A 23,779-nucleotide genomic window follows, 5' to 3' on the forward strand; every position below is an offset into this window, starting at 1 on the left:
GACATTTATAGATCTACGATTAGGGGTTAGAAGGGTCCACCTCTTGACCCCGCGCGTATGCTGGCTGTATGGTCGCCACACAGCACGCGAATATACATAGATATATATGTTACATTTGATCGTTATGGATTCCTCCGGTTTTGTTGGTGACTGACCTCTGTCGAGATCCTGTTCAATAAAATCTAATTAATCCACGCATTGATCACGTGGTATTTGTGATCTGACATCGCTGCTTGGTTTTAAGCGTAATCACAGGTTGTTTCCCGGTTGTTATGGAAACGTTTCTAGCTACTAAGCAATCGAAAAATTATTATTCGCTCAGCAAATAGGCGGTACGGATGACGGAGCATGAACGTGTATGTCCATTTTTTAACTTTGCTGAACATGATGGTATATATTTGAGTTTTAAAAGATGGAATTGTAAATATCTTTGGTGATTGAATTCTTCACGAGACAAATCATGATTCTGTGGGCATTGAAAGGTAAGTGCGAATATATCACAGTTGTATGTTTCATCGTTACGTTAAATTTCTTTAATCATATATGTTTTCAATGTTTTTGACGCGAAAAACAAAAAACAAATCTTGTGTACATCAAAAATCTGTGTATTTGTTGATTTTGTTTTTTATTTGGTCGATATCTATCTAAATCAATAACGCAGCATCATCTATTTCTGGAATAGGCAATAAGGAGGGGCGTGCCAAGAGCCTTTGGAACCTTATACGTTATCCGTATATAGATAAGTCAGTCTAGTATATGTAGACCAAACGGATGGCGCCTACATTGTACATATGTTGAACATTGAGATTCTCTATTTAATTATCTTATTTTGTCTGGGTTGAAAAAGGGTATATTAATTTCTTAGAAACATAGATGTGATATACATACATATAGTCATTGATTTTGAAATGTTTTTCAAAACATTATTAAAGGTTAAATATAAATCAGCCAAAGCTTTTGACCAACAAAGAAACAGTATATAGATACCGAAATATCAGATATCTGTGAACTTTACAGTACTTACGTACGTATACCAACAGGGGAATACACCAGTTCAATCCTTATCTTTTTCTCCCTACACTTTTTCAGGGGTCTGAAGATAAATCTTTACTGAGTTCATATTTTACCCTAGTTTATCGATTTTGTATTCTAACGGTGGTTTTGTAGACGCTTGGGTATTCTTTTTTATTATTTCATAGTGTTCTTCAACCATTCATTGTTATCCATGCACAGTATTGATTTATGTTTGACCACAAAAAATAAGGCTTAGATACGTTCCTTGATAAGAAAAAATCACATATAGTTTTTACTCTAACGGATTCTTATATACTTAATATCCAGACATGTAAATGTTAGTAGTAAAAAAGCTTAAGGATCCGAGTACCACTTCCAAAAGCTGTTATCAAGTGTTGTTTAAATCATATCTGAAAAGAAAAATATACTTTGCAGGACGTTTTTATTAAATATGATACAGATGAAATAAACAAAAGATGACAACAACAATGATCTAAGTGGAGAAAAAAATAGCGGAGCTAGATAAGGATTCGAACACTGGACTCATATGTGATGACATCGATTTAACCAATTGAGCTGCTTGTTTAACTGTGCTATGTTAAAATCCAATCGGAAGTAAAAGGGATGTTAATGTATATATACTGAATACCACAGTGCAACGGGACAGGGATCCTTAAACAGGGTGTAAATACTACTGATTATCCTTTACTACGATTCGAGATGTTATGAATATGTCTCTTTAGTTAATTGACACCCCGGCTAATCATTGATGTACATGTAACAAACACTGCCGTCACCTGTACTTTAGTAACACAAATCCTACATGAAATTAAACTCCACGGTAGTGTCTTGTCTGTGACGCCAGCGCAAATGAACCCTTGTAACGGCTTATATGTCAGTCTGGGTTTGATAGGCTCTTTGGGGAGTCTTATTTTATGAGTTTCCTGAAAGGTCAAATCATAAAATGGGAACCTGTCTGCTCTTTCTGCACTGTGACATTAAATGTATCATGTAAACAGAACACAAATATCGCATGAAATCTTAAGTATTCTCAGGTTTTCACTCTCCACCATTACCTTAAAATGCTAACGATTACACAGCGAGTGCAATAAAAACGAAATAACTGGAATATGGAGTTAATTATAAATTTAAACTTGATTACAAAACGTATTTCTTGAAAGCAATTAAATACAGGTAAAGCTGAGATACATGTGAGTAATCTGGAATATGGGAAGTCTGCAATTGCAGAAGAACTTGACTGCATGCAGTTTAATTATATAACGTTATCAACGATTACTCTAAAACATATTGGTTGTTATTCCCTGCTTGTCTTTATGTCAATATGTAGTGGCACTGAGTCATGATTAGCTTTTGGAAAAAACATTGTTGACTTCCGTTTTTTAGGTGTTCATGATGAGCCTCTCATTCCTCTGTTTCTGGTGTCTTTTTTAAACAAATAAAACAACATTGAGTTGATTTTGTCCTTGTACTGTTACGCTGCGGTATTGGTGGTTTTGAATTTAAGGGAAATGTTACTTATGTACCGTGAGGGTGTTTACTGGTGGATCAACGACTACATTTCACAGCATAAACTGGTGCCACTTCATACATGTATTATTTATGTGACAAAACATTTTATTTATATAGAAAATGTTCGTAAATATCTACTTAACTGATTATTATTTTACTGTAATTATTATACTTCTTTCAAACATGCGAAGAACTTACTTCATTGAAACCCAAGTTATCCAAACCCTATATTAGCATTGTAATGTATTGAATATTAATATACTTGAAAACAAAAAAGATTTTAAGATAGAACCCATATGACGACACGAAACATTTTTAAAACAAAAATCCTAACTTATATCACTTTAATGCATTTTTATTCAGCATGTGCTTATCGTGCTAGATATAAAGATGAGAGGATAAATTCAAGTCAGCCAATAATTCCACAATTCTGTAAACGAAAATAAGAAAGTTCAATGTCTATCTTGAGCTTACAATATTGATTTTGATTTGCCACGTCATCGAATGACGTCATAATATAAAATTAGTAATACATTATATACGTCATGGAACATATCGTCATCGACAGCTACCCTTTTTTCAGCATTTGTACAGATGTAAGCTATTAACTAATTATTTATCATAAAGTTATGGCATAACCAATGGCAACAAAGCATTAACTGACTAATACATAGGAAATATATGAATTCAAAAACTGTACTTATATCAATTTATAACTACGAAATTAAAATGACATGGTTTTGTTCGATTTTTTTCTGCTTGCTTACTGAGAGTATATTGTAACTAAATCATTGTATTCTTCGTCAGAAATGTCGTTAAAATGACACAATTTATAATGAGTTGAGGAGAAACTTCACAAATATTTATTACATGTAATTAACATATCCACATTGTCATATAGATTAACAATATCGTGAAGTATTGTGATTTGATGTTCAAAACAAATGAACGTATTATTGATCTTCGTAATTGATATGTTTCAATTTCAAATGAAATTATACAATGACGAATTTGTCAGATTTAAGGTAGCGCACAAAATCAACCAAGGTCCCATTGATATTAATTTATCTTCAATTTTCTACTTGTTTTATGTTATTCATATAGAGTTCTACATTGGTAAAATAATATGTCCCAAATCAACCGAACAGGATTGATAAATTTACTTTGACCGATATCCAAACATTTCCATCCCTGTTGTGTGGTATACAAAGATTGTCTTTGCTTTTTGGTTTGATTTAGTATGTTTATCGTTCTATTAACAGCTATAGTCAATTAAGGACGGCCTCCCCTGTGTGCAAGATGCATGTGTGTAGTGTTTGCGTGTGTGTTTTGGGAGGCTGCGATATGTTCGTGTTTGTCTCCTTGTGATAGCGAGGAACTGATGTCGACTTTATAGTGCTACCTCACTGAAACATACTGCCGACGACACCCAGCAGGACACCCCAATCGGTCACATTAAACTGACAACGGGCGAACCAGTCGCCCCACTCCTAAACTGCTGAGTGTTAAGCAGGAGTAGAAACTACCATTTTTACAGACTCTGGTATGTCTCGGCCAGGGGACAAAACCCAAAGCCTTCTCCACAGGGGCAACGCTTAACTAAAGGCCTTACAAGGCCCTGTCACACTATAGCGTTTTGTTGGGCGTTTGGTTGCGTTTTGAAAAAATTGGAGAAACGTCGGGTAACGTCGACGTTCTTCAAATTGAGTTTCTAGGTCAACGTTGTTATAACGTTCTTGTAACGCTTGGGTAACGCTCAGCCAACGTTCACTCATCGTCAGGCGACATTTGTTGTCGAAAATAGCGGCAAAACCTAGCGTTCCATTGCGTTCTCAGCGCTTTGATAGCGTTCTCATAGCGTCCACAGCGCTTTGAGTAGCGTCTGCCATGCGTCCAGGTAGCGTTTCATTGTTTATTCCAGTGTCTAGCCGACGTTCTCGACGTTTGCCGAGCGTCTTGCTGACGTTTTCGACGTTTCCACAGCGTCTGCCTAGCGTTCCTGTAACGTTCGAGTAACGCGTGGAGCGTTTGTGTAACGTTTCGCCAACCTGCTGCTGGATGCGCAGTATAAAAGGGAGCTCTTGGCCAGAGTGCATCACTTCCATTTCAACCACCGCGCAGTCAACATCGCAGAAGTATGCCTCCCAAGAGCAAGAAGGCTAGCAGCAGAAGTCGGGGTAGCAGCAGAGGTCGGGGCAGCAGCATGGGCCAACGAGAAGCACCATCTCCCAGCCAGGAGGTTGTTACCATCATCGCAGAGGTCCACCCCCTCCTGTCGAAAGCGAGGCCGACCCCCAGCAGCAGAAGCAGCCGCAGAAAAAGAGGGCAACAGTCACCCCCTCCAGGTCCTAGTCGCAATCTCCAGCCTCTCCAGGGTCTACAGGGTCTAGCTCCTCCTCCTCCAGAAGATTGTCATCAGCCTCCTCAAAGGACAGAGGCAAGAGGAACAAGAGCGACAGGATAAACTGCAGCCTCTCTGAATCTGATGAGGCCATCATGGTCGAGTGGTTACAATAGAACAGGACATTGTGGGACTCTAAGCTGCAGGATTACCACAAGATTACCAACAAGGGGAAGTTGTGGGAGACCCAGGCAATGAAGATGCACAAGACAGTGAAGCACTTGAGGGGCTGGTTCCGGTCACCGAGGGATAAGAATACCAGACTCATTAAGCACAAGAGCGGTGACGGTGCCCCAAGAAGAACAGAGAGGGACGAGTGGGTGCTCAGCAACTTCAGATTCCTGCAGGAGGTAGTGCGACACACACCGGAGCCAGCCAAGCCCATCCTGCCCAGCAGAGTATCAGCTGCAGCAACTGTCCAGGAGGAGGATTTACCGGTCGATTGATTTTCTATCACGGAGTCTACTGCCATACCTTCCAGATCTACCACATCTGCCATAGCAGCCTCCAGCAGTAGGAGTTCCAAGAGACCCAGAAGATCTGGACAGGAGAAGGATACCACCACCCAGGATGACGTGATTGGTACCCTGCAGGAGAAGGTCAAGGAGTCAGAGGCTATACTTAAGGGATTGGTCCAGCCTCCAGCAGTGACCCCTGTGTCGACCTTTGCCAACTACGTGAGGGACAGCCTTATCACCATGTCGAGGCTGAAGTTCAAGAAGGCCAGGGCCAGCTTCAACAAGATCCTCATGCGGCTAATGGATGAAGACACTGAAGAGGAAAAGGATGACCTGCCTACCTTGTCAGCCAGATGTCGGTCTGCCCCCCCCCCCCCCCCCCCCTCCCCTCCTTGCATCACAACCACCAGGTAAGCCCAGAGCGACCTGTTCCAGCCGGACCCTGTCCAGTGGCATGACAACCCGCCCACTGGCATCCTTGGCAGTCACAGAACAGGGAGTGGATGGCCACATACAACCAGCAGCAGTCTCACTCGTCCTTACAGCAGCCTCAGGTGTCCTTCCAGCAGTCACACTCCTCCTATCAGCCGCCACACTCCTCCTACCAGCCGCCACGGTTCTTCCAGCAACAGAGTAGCAACTATCCCGTCTTCCATGCGCTGACAGCACCGACCACCACCTATGCCTCCGTCCATACGCCCATCAGCTCTGCAAGTAACGCCATGGACCAGAGCAACCAAGGCAGCAGCTCTCCATCCCCGGTTGTCACCTGTGCCGCCATGGACGTTACCGTGTTCCCCACCAGAGTGTCTACACCAGCAAAAGACTGACTGTTAGAACTTTTTTTTAGGACTGTAGAAATATATGTTGTACATATTTTGAACTTTGCTTTTTACCTGTATGAAACTTTCAATTTCCTGTTTTCAATATTGTTATGTTGGTAGAAATAAAACTTGATACACCAACACAACATGAAACAAACAACAATAAAACAACACAACAATACACAAACACAACAATACACACACACGCAACAATACACCAATACAACAATACAACAGCACAACAATACACCAATACAACAATACAACAATACCACAATACAACAACACACCAATTCACAAATACACCAACACACCAATACAACAACACACCAATCCACAAATACACCCATAACATAATACAACAACACAGCAATACACAAACACAACAATACACCGACACAACAATTAAACAATACAACAACACACCAACCCACAATACACCAACACAACATTATACCCACATAACGATACTCCAAAAAATTAAAATTATTGTAACCCTATATGTGCATACTTGAATATGCGTATGCATGTATAATGTATGTACCTGTTAGGCAAATACTGGTATATACATCATGCATGCGTAGTAATTCATGGTTGCATGACATATACATTTCAATTTATTAATATGTTTTTGATTCTTCTCACTTTTTTTATTACACAGTCAATATTTTATTTGCAATCTTTCTAATAAAGATTTATACAAAGAAGTATTTTTACATTATTCAGGCAATATTTTATTTTGTAACAATGTTTAATACAAATAAGTATTTTTACCGTATGGACAATATTACATTTATTATAACGGTTATCTACAAATAAGTCATTGTAAATTACACATACAATATTACAGTTTCTAAAAATTGTGTCTACCAAAAAGTAAAGTCTATATTAAGTCCATTCTGGATTGCAACACTAGGGTCCACGTCTACACCATCCTGTCCTGCCAGTCCACTGCACCAGCTGAGTAGTTGACCCAGTGTTTGATGAGGTTCCTCTGCTTCTTGGCCTCCTTGGTCGCAGTGTTGGGGCCTGCAACAACCTGTGTGTCTTCCAGATTGAAACCATCTCTCCAGGCACCAGGCACAAAGTCTTCTTCTGGACTTGCTTGCTGGTCCAGCTGTTGGTTCTGCAGCGTTGGATACCTGACCCTCATCAGGTTGCTAATGAACCAAGCAGGTGTTCACTATCAGCTTGACAATCTCTGGCTTGTGCTGCATAGTGCCCAGAATCACATGGAACCTGTTGGCAAGGATCCCAAAGGCGTTCTCCACGACCCTCCTGGCTCTCGACAGTCTGTAGTTGTAGATGCGCTCCTCCTGTGATACACCACGGAGACTGTTGGGCTTCATCATGTAGGATATCAGGGCAAAGGCGTCATCTCCAATGTAGAAGTATGGAACATCTGTAGTGTCTTGTGGGAGAGGTGTAGGCTGTGGAAACCCAAGCAGGTCTTATTCAGCTGCATGTTTCAGCTCACTGGAGTTGTAGATCTGGGCATCGGATGCTGATCCCAGGCCTCCAAGATCTGCCCACACGAACTTGTAGTCAGAATCCACAAGGGCCAGCAACCCGATTGAAAAGAACCCCTTGTAGTTGTAGTACAAGGAGCCACTGTCTGGAGGACACCTAATGGACACATGCTTGCCATCTAGAGCTCCCAGGACATGGGGGAAGTTCCACCTCTGATAGAATCTGTTAGCAACTTCCTTCCACTCTTCTGGCGTACTGGGGCAGGTCAGCATCTCATCCAGGTACTCGTCCAGTATGGAATGGCAAACCTCTCTGACCACCAGTGACTGTGTGTTGTGAGGTACTCTCCAGCCCAACTTCTGCGAGGCATAGCTGTCACCAGAAGCAAGGTGTCGCAAAGTCAGGGCCAGCTTCATACCAGGGTCGAGGGCCGGTCTAAAGCGAGTGTCCTTCTTGGCATTGTCAAGGGAGACATTAGGAAGAAGAAAGTTGTTTAGCATTTTAAAATAAATTGAGATATCGATTAAGTTAAGAGAATGTCTTTGTCTATGTTTCAATGTTTCATTCCGTATCATATGCACATTTAAAATAAGCTTCCTTTTTTTCTCACAAAAAGTAATATTAGTTTACAATACTCGTTTGTATTTAAATACAGAAACAAATATGAAAATTATTTATAAATTCATCAAATAAGATAATTCCAAGCTTTATTTCTGTTGTATATGAGTTCTTGTTTGATATGTCTGCTGATGGTCAGATAAATTATGATAATAATGTAGTTTATTGTTGTAAACAACGTATCCGCTGACAAACGAGCTGGTGTCCAGGGGAATCACGCAGCGCTCCCTTCACATTCACGAAAATTAAACTCCATACGATAATGATTTATGATAACACGCATTAATGGACTGAAAATTGTTATAGATCATGATTGGAATGGGGTTGAAAACGTCAATGGCCCTTGTCACAATATCCAAAAATCGTTTTTGTTTGGAGACTTGTTTACCGTCTCTTATCGATGATGACTGATATCCTTTCTTAGATTTGACAGGAAATGTCATGATCAGTACCACATGTTGAGCCGGAAACGACTACCCATCATCTGTATTTACCCGACAGAAACATATTTTATTCCCAGCTTCAGTACCTATACTTCTGTGTTGTTTAAAGTAGTCTGAAACATGTTTTAAGGGTCACAACATTAAAGGGACCTAGCTTGTTATTTTCAGAAATTAAAAAAACACAGGTTTTAATGAGTCTTCGGTTTCCGTTGATGTCGGTTTAAATTGCAACTGTATTCTAATTCTGGACTTTTTTTATTTGTGGTTGTAGAAGCTCCCAGTTTATTACTTAGGATACCTCTTTCCAATTGACGTTTAGTTATATATGTCTCGAATAACTGTTCTCTCTAGATGTTTATTTTCATACCCGCTGCCTCGACATAAGATGAAATATTGCAGTGCGATATTGCGTGAATCACTACCTCAAAATATTTTAAAAGTTTTAAGTAGGTTATCGAAACGTCCTTGATTTCTTTCATTCCAATATATAGGACAAATAGATATGTAGATACTCTCATTTCCATACACTGGTAGTAATTCCATTCATAAATCTAAATATTGATTTACCAAATACTTTTTACATTCGATTGCGTTTTCAATCTACTTGCTAGGCTTATTCCAAAACTTTTGTCCGTGTGTTTTTAGCTTGGTTATTTGTCCTTGCAATAGTATATTTATTACCGGGGCACGTAATAAGGTCCATTTATACGTTATGCCTGACAGTCGGTCAGACGCCATGTTTGTTGACGATAGAAGTGCAGACATATTTCGATAATAGCCCGAATACGGTCAATCCGCCAAACATGGTGAGTGATTTGATTTCTCCTATACCTACATAGTTCCATGGCTGTGTTGGATTAGTTTTCCTGACTCCTTCCGACATTTACAAGGCTTACTACAAATTACGCCTTGTCATTCACTGAAACGTTTCTGTAGCCATCCGTCTTCCTCAGCATACAACCAAATGAAAGGACGGTGTAGAAATGCAATACCATGAATCGGTTTTCTGACAGCTAAGATTGGAAAAATGACCAATGTCTGGTGCCTGGTTTAGGAGAAGGTGATGCCACAGAAAGGCAGCAATTTGATCATACAACTTAAGGCGAGATGGCTGACACCCCAAACAGTTACTTTGACATAAGTTCTAAGAATGGGTTGTTTATCAAAAATCGGTTTTAGCTGAGCTGTGTCTTTTATAAAACATTTATTAAACGTGATATTTTTTTCAACAATAAAAAAAAGGTTTATAACATTATATAAGTCAATCTTGATAAATCCTTAATATTTGAAGAAACCTCAGCACCCGCAAAACACGGTGTCGTGCGGGAGAACAAATATCTTTCCACGTCCGATCCTATCTAAATATTGAATCCAAACCGTCGTGGTGAAAGTTGAGAGAACTATTAACCGTGCCATCTGTTTTGTTCTAAATGTAGTATGATAGCATGGAGCAATTTTATAGCAATACGATGTTATTGTTTTTTTCTTCATATTATACACTGGTAAGCTAATCAGCGGAACATGGTTTAATTTGTTAAGTATTACACCTATGGGACGGATTTTATTTCAAATGAAGTTTTGCAGATTTTGCTTTGCGTCGACGTATACCATCAATGATCAATTGACTGTCAATACATAACAATAACTTTTATAAACATCATGATGAAAGTTGTTCGACTATATGCATAAACATATTTTCAGCTAAAATTTAGTGTGAAACTATTTCTATCATCCTAGCTTATTAACCTTTGTACGTCACTTTCATGGAAAGATGGGAAATTTTGCAATATTAAATTGAACCATTTTAAGCATAAGCCGAAAAAAGCTTGAAACCAAGTTGATTGAAAAATTATCTTATTTTATATGTAAATAAACGTAGATATCTTTACACTCTTTCGTTTTCGTTTTAAAACAAGTTGCTGAATTCCACTTGCAAAAAAACAGTTATATCCCTAAAAATACGATCGATTTAATATTATCTATATATTTATTTTTTTGAAAGAAAATGAAACAAAGAAACAAACGAACCAAGGAATATCAGTGGTTGAATCGGGAACCTTTTCATTGCTGATAATACATTTTACCAATTACATTATTCAAGACTATTGTAAATATTCAGTATAATCTGTCCATTTTGACAGCGATGGTGCCTTTATGCCATATATAAAAAATGTGGAGTTGCTTTATCATGCAAATGAAAAAGAAGATACTCCGAACCGATAAAATCTAGCCCAGAATTGGAACTCTGCCGTGTGTACTGGTCGTCTTTAACTAAGGTAGTCCGTTACTTTTCCTTGTCTGTCACACCCATAACACTTCCGTAATTGTATTACAAGTCTGATACAGCAAACATCTTTGAATGCAGATTGCTTTTTTAGTGAATTTTACGATTCAATTCCACAGAAGAGTTTGACAAAATACTGCGATGCTTCCACAATGCTTCACGACTTTTTTCTAAGCGTTTTAACAACTGTTACCACGAACACATCACTCACTCGGAGTTGTGGTGTGCACTCACCCGATCTACTTGACAACGATTTGCAGTATTTCAAGATTTAATCTAAGGAAAGTAACCTGAGTTGCATTCGTGTAGACACAACTGTCTAATATAATGTGTTTTCTTTAACTTCGATTTTTAATGAAATTGTAGACAACACTTCTTAGAATTTCTTTCTTGTTGAGCCAATCAATCTTTATTGGCTTTCAGGAAGCATAAAGCAAACGCCTGCAGACTACGCCAATAACGTATCTGGTTTTCCTGGCCTTGTTTGAACCATGTAACTACATAGGTTGTAGCAATACCATTTGCTGGCTTATTTCCGGGTCGAATCTCCTCCATCCCAGACATTTTGCCGTGATGAACGCTTACAAACGACTCGCTCCCAGAGCTTGATCCTTCAGCTAGTATGTACTAAAAGCTACCGGACTAGATGTTGCGTACATGTGGGAGTGTCGTGGATGTCGTGTTAATCGCCAGGATGTTCGTATACTAAGAGTGACAAAGGACCGTCTAATCACTTTACAGACCTAATGGTAGTAACGCATCGCCAACATAATTAAAATCATTCAACAGTGCTAGACAGAGAGATGAGAAACTAAATACAAGTTGAATGTGTAAATCATCGCAAGAAGCCAAAGAAACAATTGAAATCTGTATACAGTTGGAAAAAGAAAATGACATCACATGTTTCCCATCTGTCAGTATTTAAACAAACTTTAGGTTATTGACGTTTTATCTCGAATGTTCGAACCCCAGTGTAAAATTACGAGTCGAGTAATGTTTTCTACATGTTGATTCACAAATTGGTGGTTGATATATAGTACCATACTTATCTAAATATTCTCTATATTTTATGTATGATTTTTTTTTCAAATGGTAACTGATTGCCTAACAACACCCTACACTGTTCTGGCGCGAATCATATAGAAGCGTGTTTGTCATTCTCATCTATTAGAAATCAAAACCATTTGGATTATTGCAGCACCGTTCCCATCAGTAATACTGATAGAGAAATCGTCGGCATCTAGTTGGAATGTTGCAGGGAAGGGCGGTATCATCTTCCATAAAGAGTTCCTCTGAAACAGACGCATACGTTTCCGTTAAGTGTATATTTCTTTCATTGTCTAATGGACACACTGCGACAAGCATTTGTCTGACTCGGATAAAAAAGGTTAAAATAAACTCCAGTAAGATATTTGGTGTGAATTGTACAACCTTCCGCAGAGAGGAACATTAGTTGATCATGCTCAATAACTGTCAGGTTTGTTAAGCAAAGACAACACCTCTGGGATTACCAGAAAACATGTTGAACTATAAAATTTATACAAGAATTGTAGACGAGCGTTTTTATTACGGAGCATTGTAACAAAGCAGGAGTGCAAGACAATAATGTTAGACTTGATGAGCGCGCTGAAGCTCGTGTATCACGTGCTTTCTGTATAATTCCCAGGAAGATTTACTTAAACCTGATTGATTTACAGTTATGTTAGACTATTTGTACTGTACCTACCACATGTTTCTCCCCTCTGATCCCATGGTTTTAATCATTTTATCAGTTTGACGTAAAAACAGAACAAGAGAATACTGACGTGTGAATACTGCCACAGTTTGAAATCGGTTTCGATGAAATTACAACAAACTATCATCAACAAAAATATGTAATCGGAAATCCAGTAATGAATAGAATAAAAAGTGATCATGTTTACAGAAGGGTCAATGACTTTTGCTTCAAAAACAACAAACGCCATATGTATTCCCAATGTGATATAATTTGCGGCTATAAAACTTTCACATATTTTTATCAACCTACAGGAGCAAGGTGTTGTGAGTAAAATAATTCGGATCAACGGCTAATGTAGAAAAACATTTGACGTTCCTGATTTCAAGTTCACAAGGTGTGAGGTCATAATACCTTCGTTTACCAGAGAAGTTAAATGCTAGTGCAGAAAAAAAACTAGTTTTTTAAGACACGAACTTAGAAATGCACTAGCTATTAAACATAAAAGAACTGATTTTCTCCCGCAACAAATATAGGATTTCTCACTCTTGCCTAAACGGATAAGCCTTCCAGGAGTTGATACTTATATTTGGGTATCAACTCGTGGGATACACACTTGACGTTTTTTAATTGGTTATTCTTCTAATTACTACACTGTACGTCAATTCAAAATGCTTTGCGAACCTAAATTGCATTTCATCACTCGTTGGGGAATCGTTGTGTACTACATTGCCGATACCGTGAGCATAATATCTAATCTACTGGTTATTTCTGTTAGATTATACTTGATGTTAAGGGGTAAATAAAATAGCTGATGTATGGAAAGAAATGTTTTTGTTTGCTCATAAGCATGTTACAATCATATCCACAAATTCTTGAATACAAATGTTTTTTTCGGTTGCATAGAGCGTTATGATGCCCAAACGTATTATACATAATGCATGCCCGACCATGTGGGTTTTCTCCGGGTACTCCGGTTTCCTCCAACAACACGACCCCGCGAGCTAACATTCGTGCAAACAAGATTGATTTATATAAGTTGAAATAACTTGTTTCATTATTGTTGTCAAATAAATAAATTTAGCATTTACATTTACCTAATGATCATAGATCGATAGATAACTTCATGAAGGGACAGTGGTTTGGTGTATTGGATTAGGCGTCTTTTTAACAGTAAAAGCTATGTTTGTGCATTTGCATTCTTCGGTAACACGGATCTGATGCCGCCTTTATAGTATTACCTCAATACAATATCACGCAAAAGGTACCATAAACAGCCTTGCAACCGACCTCATAACACTGACATCGCATTAACCAAGTTTTGCAATTACCCTAAACGCTGAACGTCTAGCAGGGATTAACAACTACCATTTTAAAGGACTTTGTTATGTCCCGGCCGAGGTACAAAACCCATTGATTTCCTGGGCGAACACTAACCCACATCATCAAGACAGGCCTAGTTTACAACCATATCAACAGCCTTAAAAATGTAGCTTATTACTCCAGTTTGGTATGAATCATAAAAGCTAAGTGCGTTTTGAAGACAAACAGATATTAAAAACTAATTTATTTTGCGCGGTTTCGAAAAAGTCTTTTTCCTCTATCAATTGAAGAGAGATAATCAGTAAAGTGAGTTGTCAAAAATCGCAGAGACATTTCGCCAGAAAGCAAGCTACATGTAATACTGCAAATACTAAAAGGCTTATAATTCAAGTCATTCCTTTAAGGATATATCATACCTGAATACTAACGTGTGTTTCTTTTCTAAGAAATTACTAAATCAAAGCAAACCTTCAACATAAATTACATACACGTTATTATAGTTAATTGGTGAATGGATGATACATACAAAGAAATTCATTAATAATGTTATTCGATTTTATGCATGCTTAGTTCAAATTTCTTTTGCAATAATATCTAATACTATGATAATTCAATGTTGTCCTTATCACGCAACACAAAAAAATCCGATACTGTTTCATGTACTTTAACGTGCAAAGCATGCTAGTTAATCAAATGTACAAAAGCTTATTCGTACATATGTGGTCTTAACCGATGTCTAACGACATTTTAGATATGTTTTACACTTTAATTTAATCAATATCAATAATCATATAATTGTTCCACGCCCTGTATTGTGTTGTAAAGCCGTGCATGACTGTACGGACTGTCGTTTGGTACATGTAAAAACACTTTCGAAGCGTAATGACATCCTTAAATAGGCCGTTAACAACACCTTTCCTCCCTCGTCCCTTTGTCTCCTACGTCTCTACACAGCTTTCACCGACACCAGTACAGCAGTACAACATTCATGCATGTCACACTTTTAACCGGATACAGCAAAAAATCACCAGAGTGCAATAAATCAATATCTTTCGTGTTTAAGTATTACTCTGTGTAGTACGTTTCAAATATCTCTCCCCTTCTTTCATTTCAGGGTTTGTTCGGGAATGTCCCTTAACACGTAACTTACTTGATAAGCTGTTGTTAAAATAAAGGCTTATTTCCTGTTAAGTTGAAGTCCATAGTTTTTGCTCACCAACACATTTTGTTAGTGTCGCGTTATCAAAAGCATCACAAAAAATCCCCAAGAGAGAACAATATGACACAGCATGAACTATGTATTGCAATATTGCGAACGATAAACTTCGCAATTAATTTTGAGTCAAGTGTTTAGCATTAGTATATTACAAATCAGTTTGTGTACAGAAGCTAAAAAAGAAACAAATATTTTTGGTAGTGTCAATGGAATCTTCAAGACAACGATGTCTTTTGGGGGGATTAGGAACAAAAAGATGTATGGAAAGCATTTTTGTTTGTTCACTGAATATTGATTAATATTTTTTACGCAATATGTAAAAGATGTGGATTTAAAGACAGGCGTGTGGATTTATAAGTCAACAAACCTTTAAAATGAAACGGTTTGTCTCCATGTACGTGTCAGTTTGTTTCTGTTTTTTGTTTTATTTTGTTTAACGTTCTATTAACTGGTTAGGTCATTTAAGGACTTGAAATGAGTTAGAAGCAAGGTATGTTGCCTCCTGATGATTGTGCGGCTCCGATGTCACTCTATAGTGCTATCTCATTGAAATACCACACCGGAGGCACCAGCACATCATTCCACCCGGCAAGTCATACTGACAACGGGTGAACCAGTTATATGGCCATTCCCCTAAATATTGAACGTTAAGCGGAGTAATGTTGTTGTTTTCTGTGTAAGATACGCACATTCTGCTATACAAGCTTGCGTGACTTTTATTATCAAACTGCAAAACAAAACTCGTCGGAATTGGAATTATCACTCTTGAAATAGAAATAGTTTGCAATTCGAGATAATCGTTATGCCTTATCGTTAATAGTTTTCCATTGTTCAAAATTATTTTATTGCTATATTGATGAATGATTACAGTCGTTCTTATTTTGATAAGACATAGAATTATGGATTAAATCCCTCTCTCATGGCACAACTTGTTCGTGTCGTCTGCCGCCACCTGCTATCCACTCATTCGGCTCTGATGCTATCTGTAGTCTCTCCATCCAAAATCCTTAACACACATGCAGACATAATACATAAAACAACGAGAATTAAACTTTTATCAAAGATATCACGTATCAACAAAATTACATATGCTGTTGCAGTGTTTAATATTGATGTGAACTTTCTTATCAGTCAGTCTTTCTATGCGTATGATCCAAATCGTAAATGTGGACAGATGTTAAGTATCTGGCATTTAGACCGTAAAAGTATGTTCTTTTATACCGATACATTTTGTAACGTCCTCTTTGTTTCCTTGGTATAGTTGCTATAGCAATTGAAATTACTTTTTTGTTCCAATTCGCCTGGTGGTATCATTATATGGATTTTACCGGGTTGGGAACCTCATTCGACTGTCTTTCATTTCTTTGTACAGAGTTAGGCGATCATTTTGGACCTAGGTTCCAAGTCGAGTCATTTCATTATGGATATCACGCGTGCATGCTTAATCAATGACACTTTAACGGAAAAGTTCGTTTGTCTTAAACGCTGAAAAATAATTGAAATAACCACATAACTGCACTGGTGCGTTTAAGCAAATTACCTTCTGTTTTCATGCCATGACCTCAAGCATCTACATAAATCGTAAGCCTAGCGATATTCCCTTGAGATTGGAGTCAACTATACCCCTCTTGTAAAAAAGACACTACACCGTGCATTGTATCTATAGAGTCGGCATTGTTATGTTTTTTTTATCAAATTATATTTCGATTTTTTCTGAAAGTTCAGCTTCAGGAGATAGATTCGTGACTACCGGCTACCTAATACTGCACATGCTGCGTTCTAAAATAATGCAGGTTATGTTGCTATTTTTTAATCAGTTGATGCAATTAGATATTAAACAAATTAATCACTGCAATGCATGTTTTTGAATTGTTGTACAGCATTATGAGAAAAAGAGTCTTAACTGGAGGACAAATTATACTGTTATTATTTTAGCAGATTGCAAAAGTGTAAGATATATTGACATATTTTCCATCAGCGTGCTTGTTGTAACGATTTCATATATGTTAACCAAATCTTTTGACTGTGTTTTAGCTAATAGGCAAAATAAAACTCAAGAACACAGCATTCATTGTTGAACAAAATACCTTCCTCTCTTTAACATTTACCAGGCAGTCGTTGCAACAGCTGCTGATGTGGCAACTAATGGTTCTTAATTTGCGAAATTAAATTGGCTTCAACAAAAGTTTGATATGGAGTAAGGTTTGTTTTCAATTAAAATGAGCACAGCCTTGTTCCTGTTACTACGTACAAATATGAGCAGTTATAAATTACAAAACTTTGTTTTCAAAACATACAGTTTTCTTGTCTCGAAAAACTCCGTCATGCTATAGTTAATAAGTTAATATATAATGTAGCTTTTGATTGATTATATAATTGTGATTATTTTGAAAACACGAAGTCGAAATAACATCAACAATGGAATATCGATGTAATGGTACCATTTGCCAAGTATTTAAAAATATAACCCATCTTCAGGTCAATAAGTCGATTTGATCTGTAGACAAATATGCGTTTGACCTATAAAGTGATCAAACTACTCAAATCGACTTATTGACCTGAAGATGGGTTATATTTTACACATGCTGTACAACATAACGAGTCACTACTCGTTATGTTGTACAGCATGTGTAAAATGTATATGCGAAATGCTGTACCTTATAATGCATGTCGTCTACATTAGTTGTATAACTATAGTAAGACTCTTCATATATGTAAATAGTTTTGCTAAGAATAAAATAACGATCGGTTGTTAAAAAAATGGAGCAATTTGAATTTTAGATATCTATCTATGAGGCTTTGTGGCCGACATCATTCACCAAATCGTATATGTTTTTCGTAGTCAGATTGTCTGTGCCTTTGTATGTTGTATGCCGAATCAAATCCTGCTAGATACTATAAAGATATTAGGTATGACATTACAATGTACAGAATAAGAGTCAAGATAATTTTTCGCCTGGATTCGATATGACGCGTTTACACAGATGCCGCATTTGGTACTGTACATAATCGCTTAAACCTCCGGAACGCTTCTTCTTTTGTTCTGTTACTGTAGTAGTTTAGGATATATGTGTTTCCTTTTCTTTTAGTGTCGTCTTTGTTCCGGTATTATCATATCAGCATTAAATTTAGTATTGTGTACATGTTACAGTAACTATCTGTTTCTTTTATAACAAAAGATCAACTGTTCCTGTATGTACAGTCAATCAAAACGTCATTGATAATTCGTTAATGTTTCGATATGTATACCTCCTAATACATTATTTACCTTTCTTTTGTCAAAACTTATAACCAAGCATGGCTGTCTAGGCCTCTTGTTATCTAATTTTGACTTGTGTAAAACGTCAACATCTAAAAATAGTACGTGTACAATGAAAAAAAAAAAGTAGTGAACACAGGTATTTGATAGATGAAATTAGTGATGTTTAATACTTAATTCCAAAACAGTTTACTTCTATCATGTTTAAACATTATATATAAGCTTAGTAAGAAAGACAAGCGAAACGCAAGGGATATATACAGGAAAATGCAGAATCCTCAATCGTCAAGTCTCGAAATTTTCTTTAATTATATTTCAAAGTTAACATTCATCAACGTTTGTACCGATAATTTTGTCTTTACAGCATGCAACGAAAATCAATATATTTCTAGTAAGCCTCTATACAAACGTAGGCTATATAAGGTAGTGAGCTTAAACAATCTTCTTCTCAAGTTCCCACAAACTATTCCAACAACGACAACTGCAGAAAATGTAATGCAGATCTGAAGCAGTTGCAATTTTCGGGTTTATGTGACCCTTCACATAATGAGTCCTTTTTTTACTCTCAAGTGCATTAAACGAATGATACTCCACTAGGTGCAAAATAATCCTCTGATGATTGTCTTCAAGTTCTGATATTCTATACATGTTCGATCAAATAGATGATGATGTCAGTAATTCAATTTTTAAAAAAGTGATTTGATACGATCAGAAGTTGTGAAATTTGAATCATCAAATTCCTCCAATTGCATTTAGTGTGGCATATCCAATACAAAACGGACTTTATTTTTAAATATTATCTTCGTAATTCTTATAGTCAACAACAGTTGTTCTGAGGTCTGAGAATAGCAATTTAGTTATACAGTTGATCATGGCGATGAATATTACTTTAACAACTGTATGACATACAACGATGATATTGTCATCAATACAAACATTTAATTGAGCTTAATTGTCTGACCGGAAAACGGAATCAGTGATTGGAAAATGATTCCGCAACAAGTAGACTGATACATGCATCTATTTTTTGAAAGTATCAGCGATGCTTTTGTTAACGTTTTGTCGGATTAGATTGGTGTGGGACCAACGTATGGTGTTCACTTACTTCTTTGTATAAATGATAAACTTCTTTGTATAAGTTAGGTCTAGCTTAATGATTTACACTCATGACATAAATAATTATGAATTTTGCTAAAAAAATCAATTTAATTAGTATTACAAATCTGAAAGTATATATGAAAGTAAACATTTACTAAGGGTCAAGCTGATAACAAAGCTGATTTTCGTGATATCGACTGACTTTGGACCATCATTTTTTTAAGACCAATGGGTCTAAATATGATTCAAACGGTACAAGTGATAAATAATTTCCGCTCACAGTACCAATTTTTTGACATGAATACCTTCTCGAATGGCAAAAATAAAACTAGGTTACACTTATCTTGCTTTTTCTTGTATATTCAACGTCGCATTTCGTCTTTGAAGAGCATATGAGATCGGCGTTACTTATAGTTTTCGTTGACTTTGGCCCTTGAAGAATAAGCAAGATAGGCGTTACTTAGAATCATTGTGACGGTTGGCCCTCAAAGAAAGCATGGCCGAAAAATTTCTTACCGTGAGTGGAAATTGATCTTTCTTTTATCTAATTAAAGACGTCCAATATGTCTTTAACAATTGAAATAAAATATGTTGTATATGAAACTGCTGGTAGTATGTAATACGTTTACAGCAAAAAACATGGTGGACGTTTGTTACGTTTATTGGTTGGTCACATAAGCTCTATTTATAATTCTGGATTTACAAATTGCTAGTATACACCAGCTACAGAGCGGCCACCATTATATGAACTGGTTGTGCATGTTGAAATACAGATGGTTATCGACTGGAGACGCCATATCATTAGGCGTGCAAATATTGCTTTATTAGCACCTCGTGTAATCTATTGATTTCCATATGTGGATTTTAATGCATGCTTAGTTTTGGACAGGACATTATTAGAATACCCTATATACATTTAACGTACATGATGGTTATTCCGAAACATGATTATTATTATTAAAACGATTGCTTCAAATATTGTTTTTTAGTTGTGTTTTATCAACAAATAATCAGCTTTATGGTGCGTTGTTAAGCTAACATAACAGCCCAGGAAAGGTATTGCGTCAGGTACAATTTGTTTCAGAAAACAACTTCATTAATGTCTAATACATTTTAAGGTCAATTTACATTTTGCCTGTGGCATCTGTTTACGTTTGGTGTGTTTACACAAACATCGTATGGTCGATTTTGAGGATAACCGGAAGCTCATTTCGACTTTTGGTGAATCGTGATGTGTTTCTGATCAAGCCATGCGCGGGATTAGTACATAAATCATATCTGTTGTATCGACTGTCTGATATATGTTTTGTCGACTGTCTGATATCTGTTGTGTTGACTGTCTGATATTTGTTGTGTTGACTGTCTGATATATGTTGTGTTGACTGTCTGATATCTGTTGTGTTGGCTGTCTAATATATGTTGTGCTGACTGTCTGATATATGTTGTGATGACTGTCTGATATCTGTTGTATCGACTGTATGATATATGTTGTATTGACTGTCTGATATATGTTGTGTTGACTGTCTGATATCTGTTGTGTTGACTTTCTGATATCTGTTTTATTGACTATCTGATATATGTTGTGTTGACTTTCTGATATCTGTTTTGTTGACTGCCTTATATCTGTTGTATTGACTGTCTGATATCTGTTGTATCGACTGTCTGATATCTGTTGTATCGACTGTCTGATATCTGTTGTATCGACTTCTGATATCTGTTGTATCGACTGTCTGATATATGTTGTATCGACTGTCTGATATCTGTTGTATCGACTGTCTTAAATGTGTTGCGATGACTGTCTGATATATGTTTTGTGGACTGTCTTATATCTGTTTGGTGGACTAGCAGGCGTTGCGCTAACAAGGATGTGTATCACTCCCTCGTAATTGACACGTATTCAGAAAATGCATTCAATAGGTGACATTTACAATTTTGTCATCTAATATCTTATCTAATCATTTCAATTTCATACCGTTATTACTTTCTGTTTTGAAAATATCAGAAAATATATAGCTGCATCCTTCCAGGGTATCACAAGTAGGGCGTAATACATGTACCTGCTGCCCCTATTGCATGATCGTAAGAGGTGACTAAATTTGGGATCTTATCTGTTCTCTTTTTTCAAAACAGCTTTCTTCTTCCTAATGTCGCCCTTGGCAATGCCTCACTTTTGGCCTTTAGTTGAGTGTTCGACCCTGTGAGGAATGCGTTGGATTCTGTCCCCTGGCCGAGAGATACCAGAGTCTGTAAAATGGTAGTTTCTACTCCTGCTTAACGTTCAGCAATTTAGAAGTGGGACGACTGGTTTGTCCGTTGTCAGTATAATGTGACCGGGCGGGGTTGGGTGTCCTTCAGGTGTCTTCGACAGTATGTTTTTGTGAGACAGCACTATAAAGTCGGCATCAGTTTCAAGGAGACAAACACGAACATCTCGCAGCCTCCCTAAACACACACGCATACACTCACTACACGCATGCGTCTTGCACACAGGGGAGGCCGTCCTTAAATGACCATAGCTGTTGATAGGACGTTAACAAATATTACAACCAAACCAAACAATCCAGGGTATAACGTGTTAGGCACAGTTGCTGACTTGTGTTTCCACGAGTACAAGGAATACATGTTTTTGTATTATCTAATGTCGTACCACGATGGTGTTTATTTAAGCAATAAACTGCATAGATGTGGCAGACCAACGGGTATAACTGCCCTATGTGTCACAGACAAACTGAATGGTGCGCATTATTAATGATATGATATGATTCTTTGTATTAGAATCCTGCAATCTGATTGGTTGAGAAAAAATGTCCAATGCCTACTATTTAAGTATCACCTAAACATTGTGCCAGTGCAAAAATATCTTTACAATGTAACAGAAAACGTGCAAACCCATAACACGTGTTAGAGTTATATATTTAAACCATAAGATATGTTTCCCTAGACAATTCTGGTGCTTGTGGCCATGTTTCTCTTTTAAAATTTTAAAAATTAATCCGGTTTTAATGTATTGATAGTATGTATGAATATTTTTTTTGTATTGATAGCTTTGGAGCTTATGTTTTCTTTGTCCTTATTTCTTACGTTCTTATTATTTTGGATTTATCAATATCATTATGTTGGAGCATATACATATGTATCCATCTTCGATACTCCAGGAGTTACGCTCACATTTGCTCTCTGCACCCCTGGAATATGCCATAGCACAATTGAGGGCACGCAGCTAGCTATTTGATTGGTTTCAGGTTAAAAAACGTGACCAATCGCTAGGCTGATACCTGTTTGTTGAAGATTATAGAGGAGCGACACCCGACTTCAAAGCCACTCGATTTTATAATGTTCATCGAAAGATCAAGCAAGTCTTCTCGTCGCATCCGAAAAGTGGCGCAAACTGAGTCTTCGCTTCCGCTACGACATATTCCAGGGGTACAGAGAACGAATGTAAGCGTAACCCCTAGAGTATCGAGTATGTGTGACTGTACATGTACTAGACACTTGAGACTTTGTCTCTGTGTTGGAAGCTTATGGGCTCCCTTACTCCGCAGTTCAGTGATTATTTTTAGTATGCCGTCTTCGTTGCCTTGGAAGCTTGTTTTGATGTTTCTCTGTTGGGAGATTGGAGTTTTCAATACTTCTGGAAAAATGGTAGGCATCATTTGTTGAGCCGGAAAAACACCTAAAGGAATGCCTGATGAATATATTGGCCATATATATGCGTCTACATGTTGCGATCAAGCGTATTGGATGGAAGATCGATAAGAGTAAATGAAAAGTGGCCTCTGGATCTAGTGGTCAATTTGTTTGTACCCAATAGGTCAACAAACAGTCCGGACAGTACAAAAGGGTTTTATGTTATGGCCAGAGAATATTCTGTTATTATAAAAGGTCTGTCCTGGGATTACACGTTTCAAACCTGTCTTTTGCTATTTAGCGTTTAAAATGATCGTCATTATTAATTTTTCTTGACCTAGTTATCTTACAACACTTATCTTTTTCATAAAGTCATTACAACTGTCATTTTCTTTATCAATTTTCATCTTAGCAATCCATTGTCGTTTGCTTTAACGTCCGATGCAACAAATTATGCTTAAATTGCAATCTGATGTACCAAATTTTATTACAGTTTTAAT

General features: G+C 37.3%; 2 protein-coding genes across 2 annotated transcripts in view; one reads left to right on the forward strand and one right to left on the reverse strand.

Annotated features, from left to right (window-relative positions):
• The first annotated feature begins 436 nt into the window (after positions 1-436).
• Positions 437-23,779, forward strand: part of LOC110452399 (cyclic nucleotide-gated cation channel alpha-3-like) — a 103,888-nt gene continuing 80,545 nt past the window's right edge. The window contains exon 1 of the mRNA XM_021500900.1: positions 437-482. The gene's annotated coding sequence lies outside the window, so the exon portion shown is untranslated. The remainder of the gene's footprint in view (positions 483-23,779) is intronic.
• Positions 7,679-8,113, reverse strand: LOC110452404. The gene has a single exon (XM_021500906.1). The coding sequence runs from the start codon at positions 8,111-8,113 to the stop codon at positions 7,679-7,681; it is 435 nt and encodes a 144-aa protein (XP_021356581.1).

This window comes from Mizuhopecten yessoensis, unplaced genomic scaffold (genome assembly GCF_002113885.1).
Source record: "Mizuhopecten yessoensis strain PY_sf001 unplaced genomic scaffold, ASM211388v2 scaffold6683, whole genome shotgun sequence".
In the NCBI taxonomy this organism is placed as follows: Eukaryota; Metazoa; Mollusca; class Bivalvia; order Pectinida; family Pectinidae; genus Mizuhopecten; species Mizuhopecten yessoensis.

Excerpts from the sequence above, each read along its gene's own strand:
- LOC110452404 (XM_021500906.1), bottom strand. The coding sequence starts at position 8,113 with ATGAAGCTGGCCCTGACTTTGCGACACCTTGCTTCTGGTGACAGCTAT.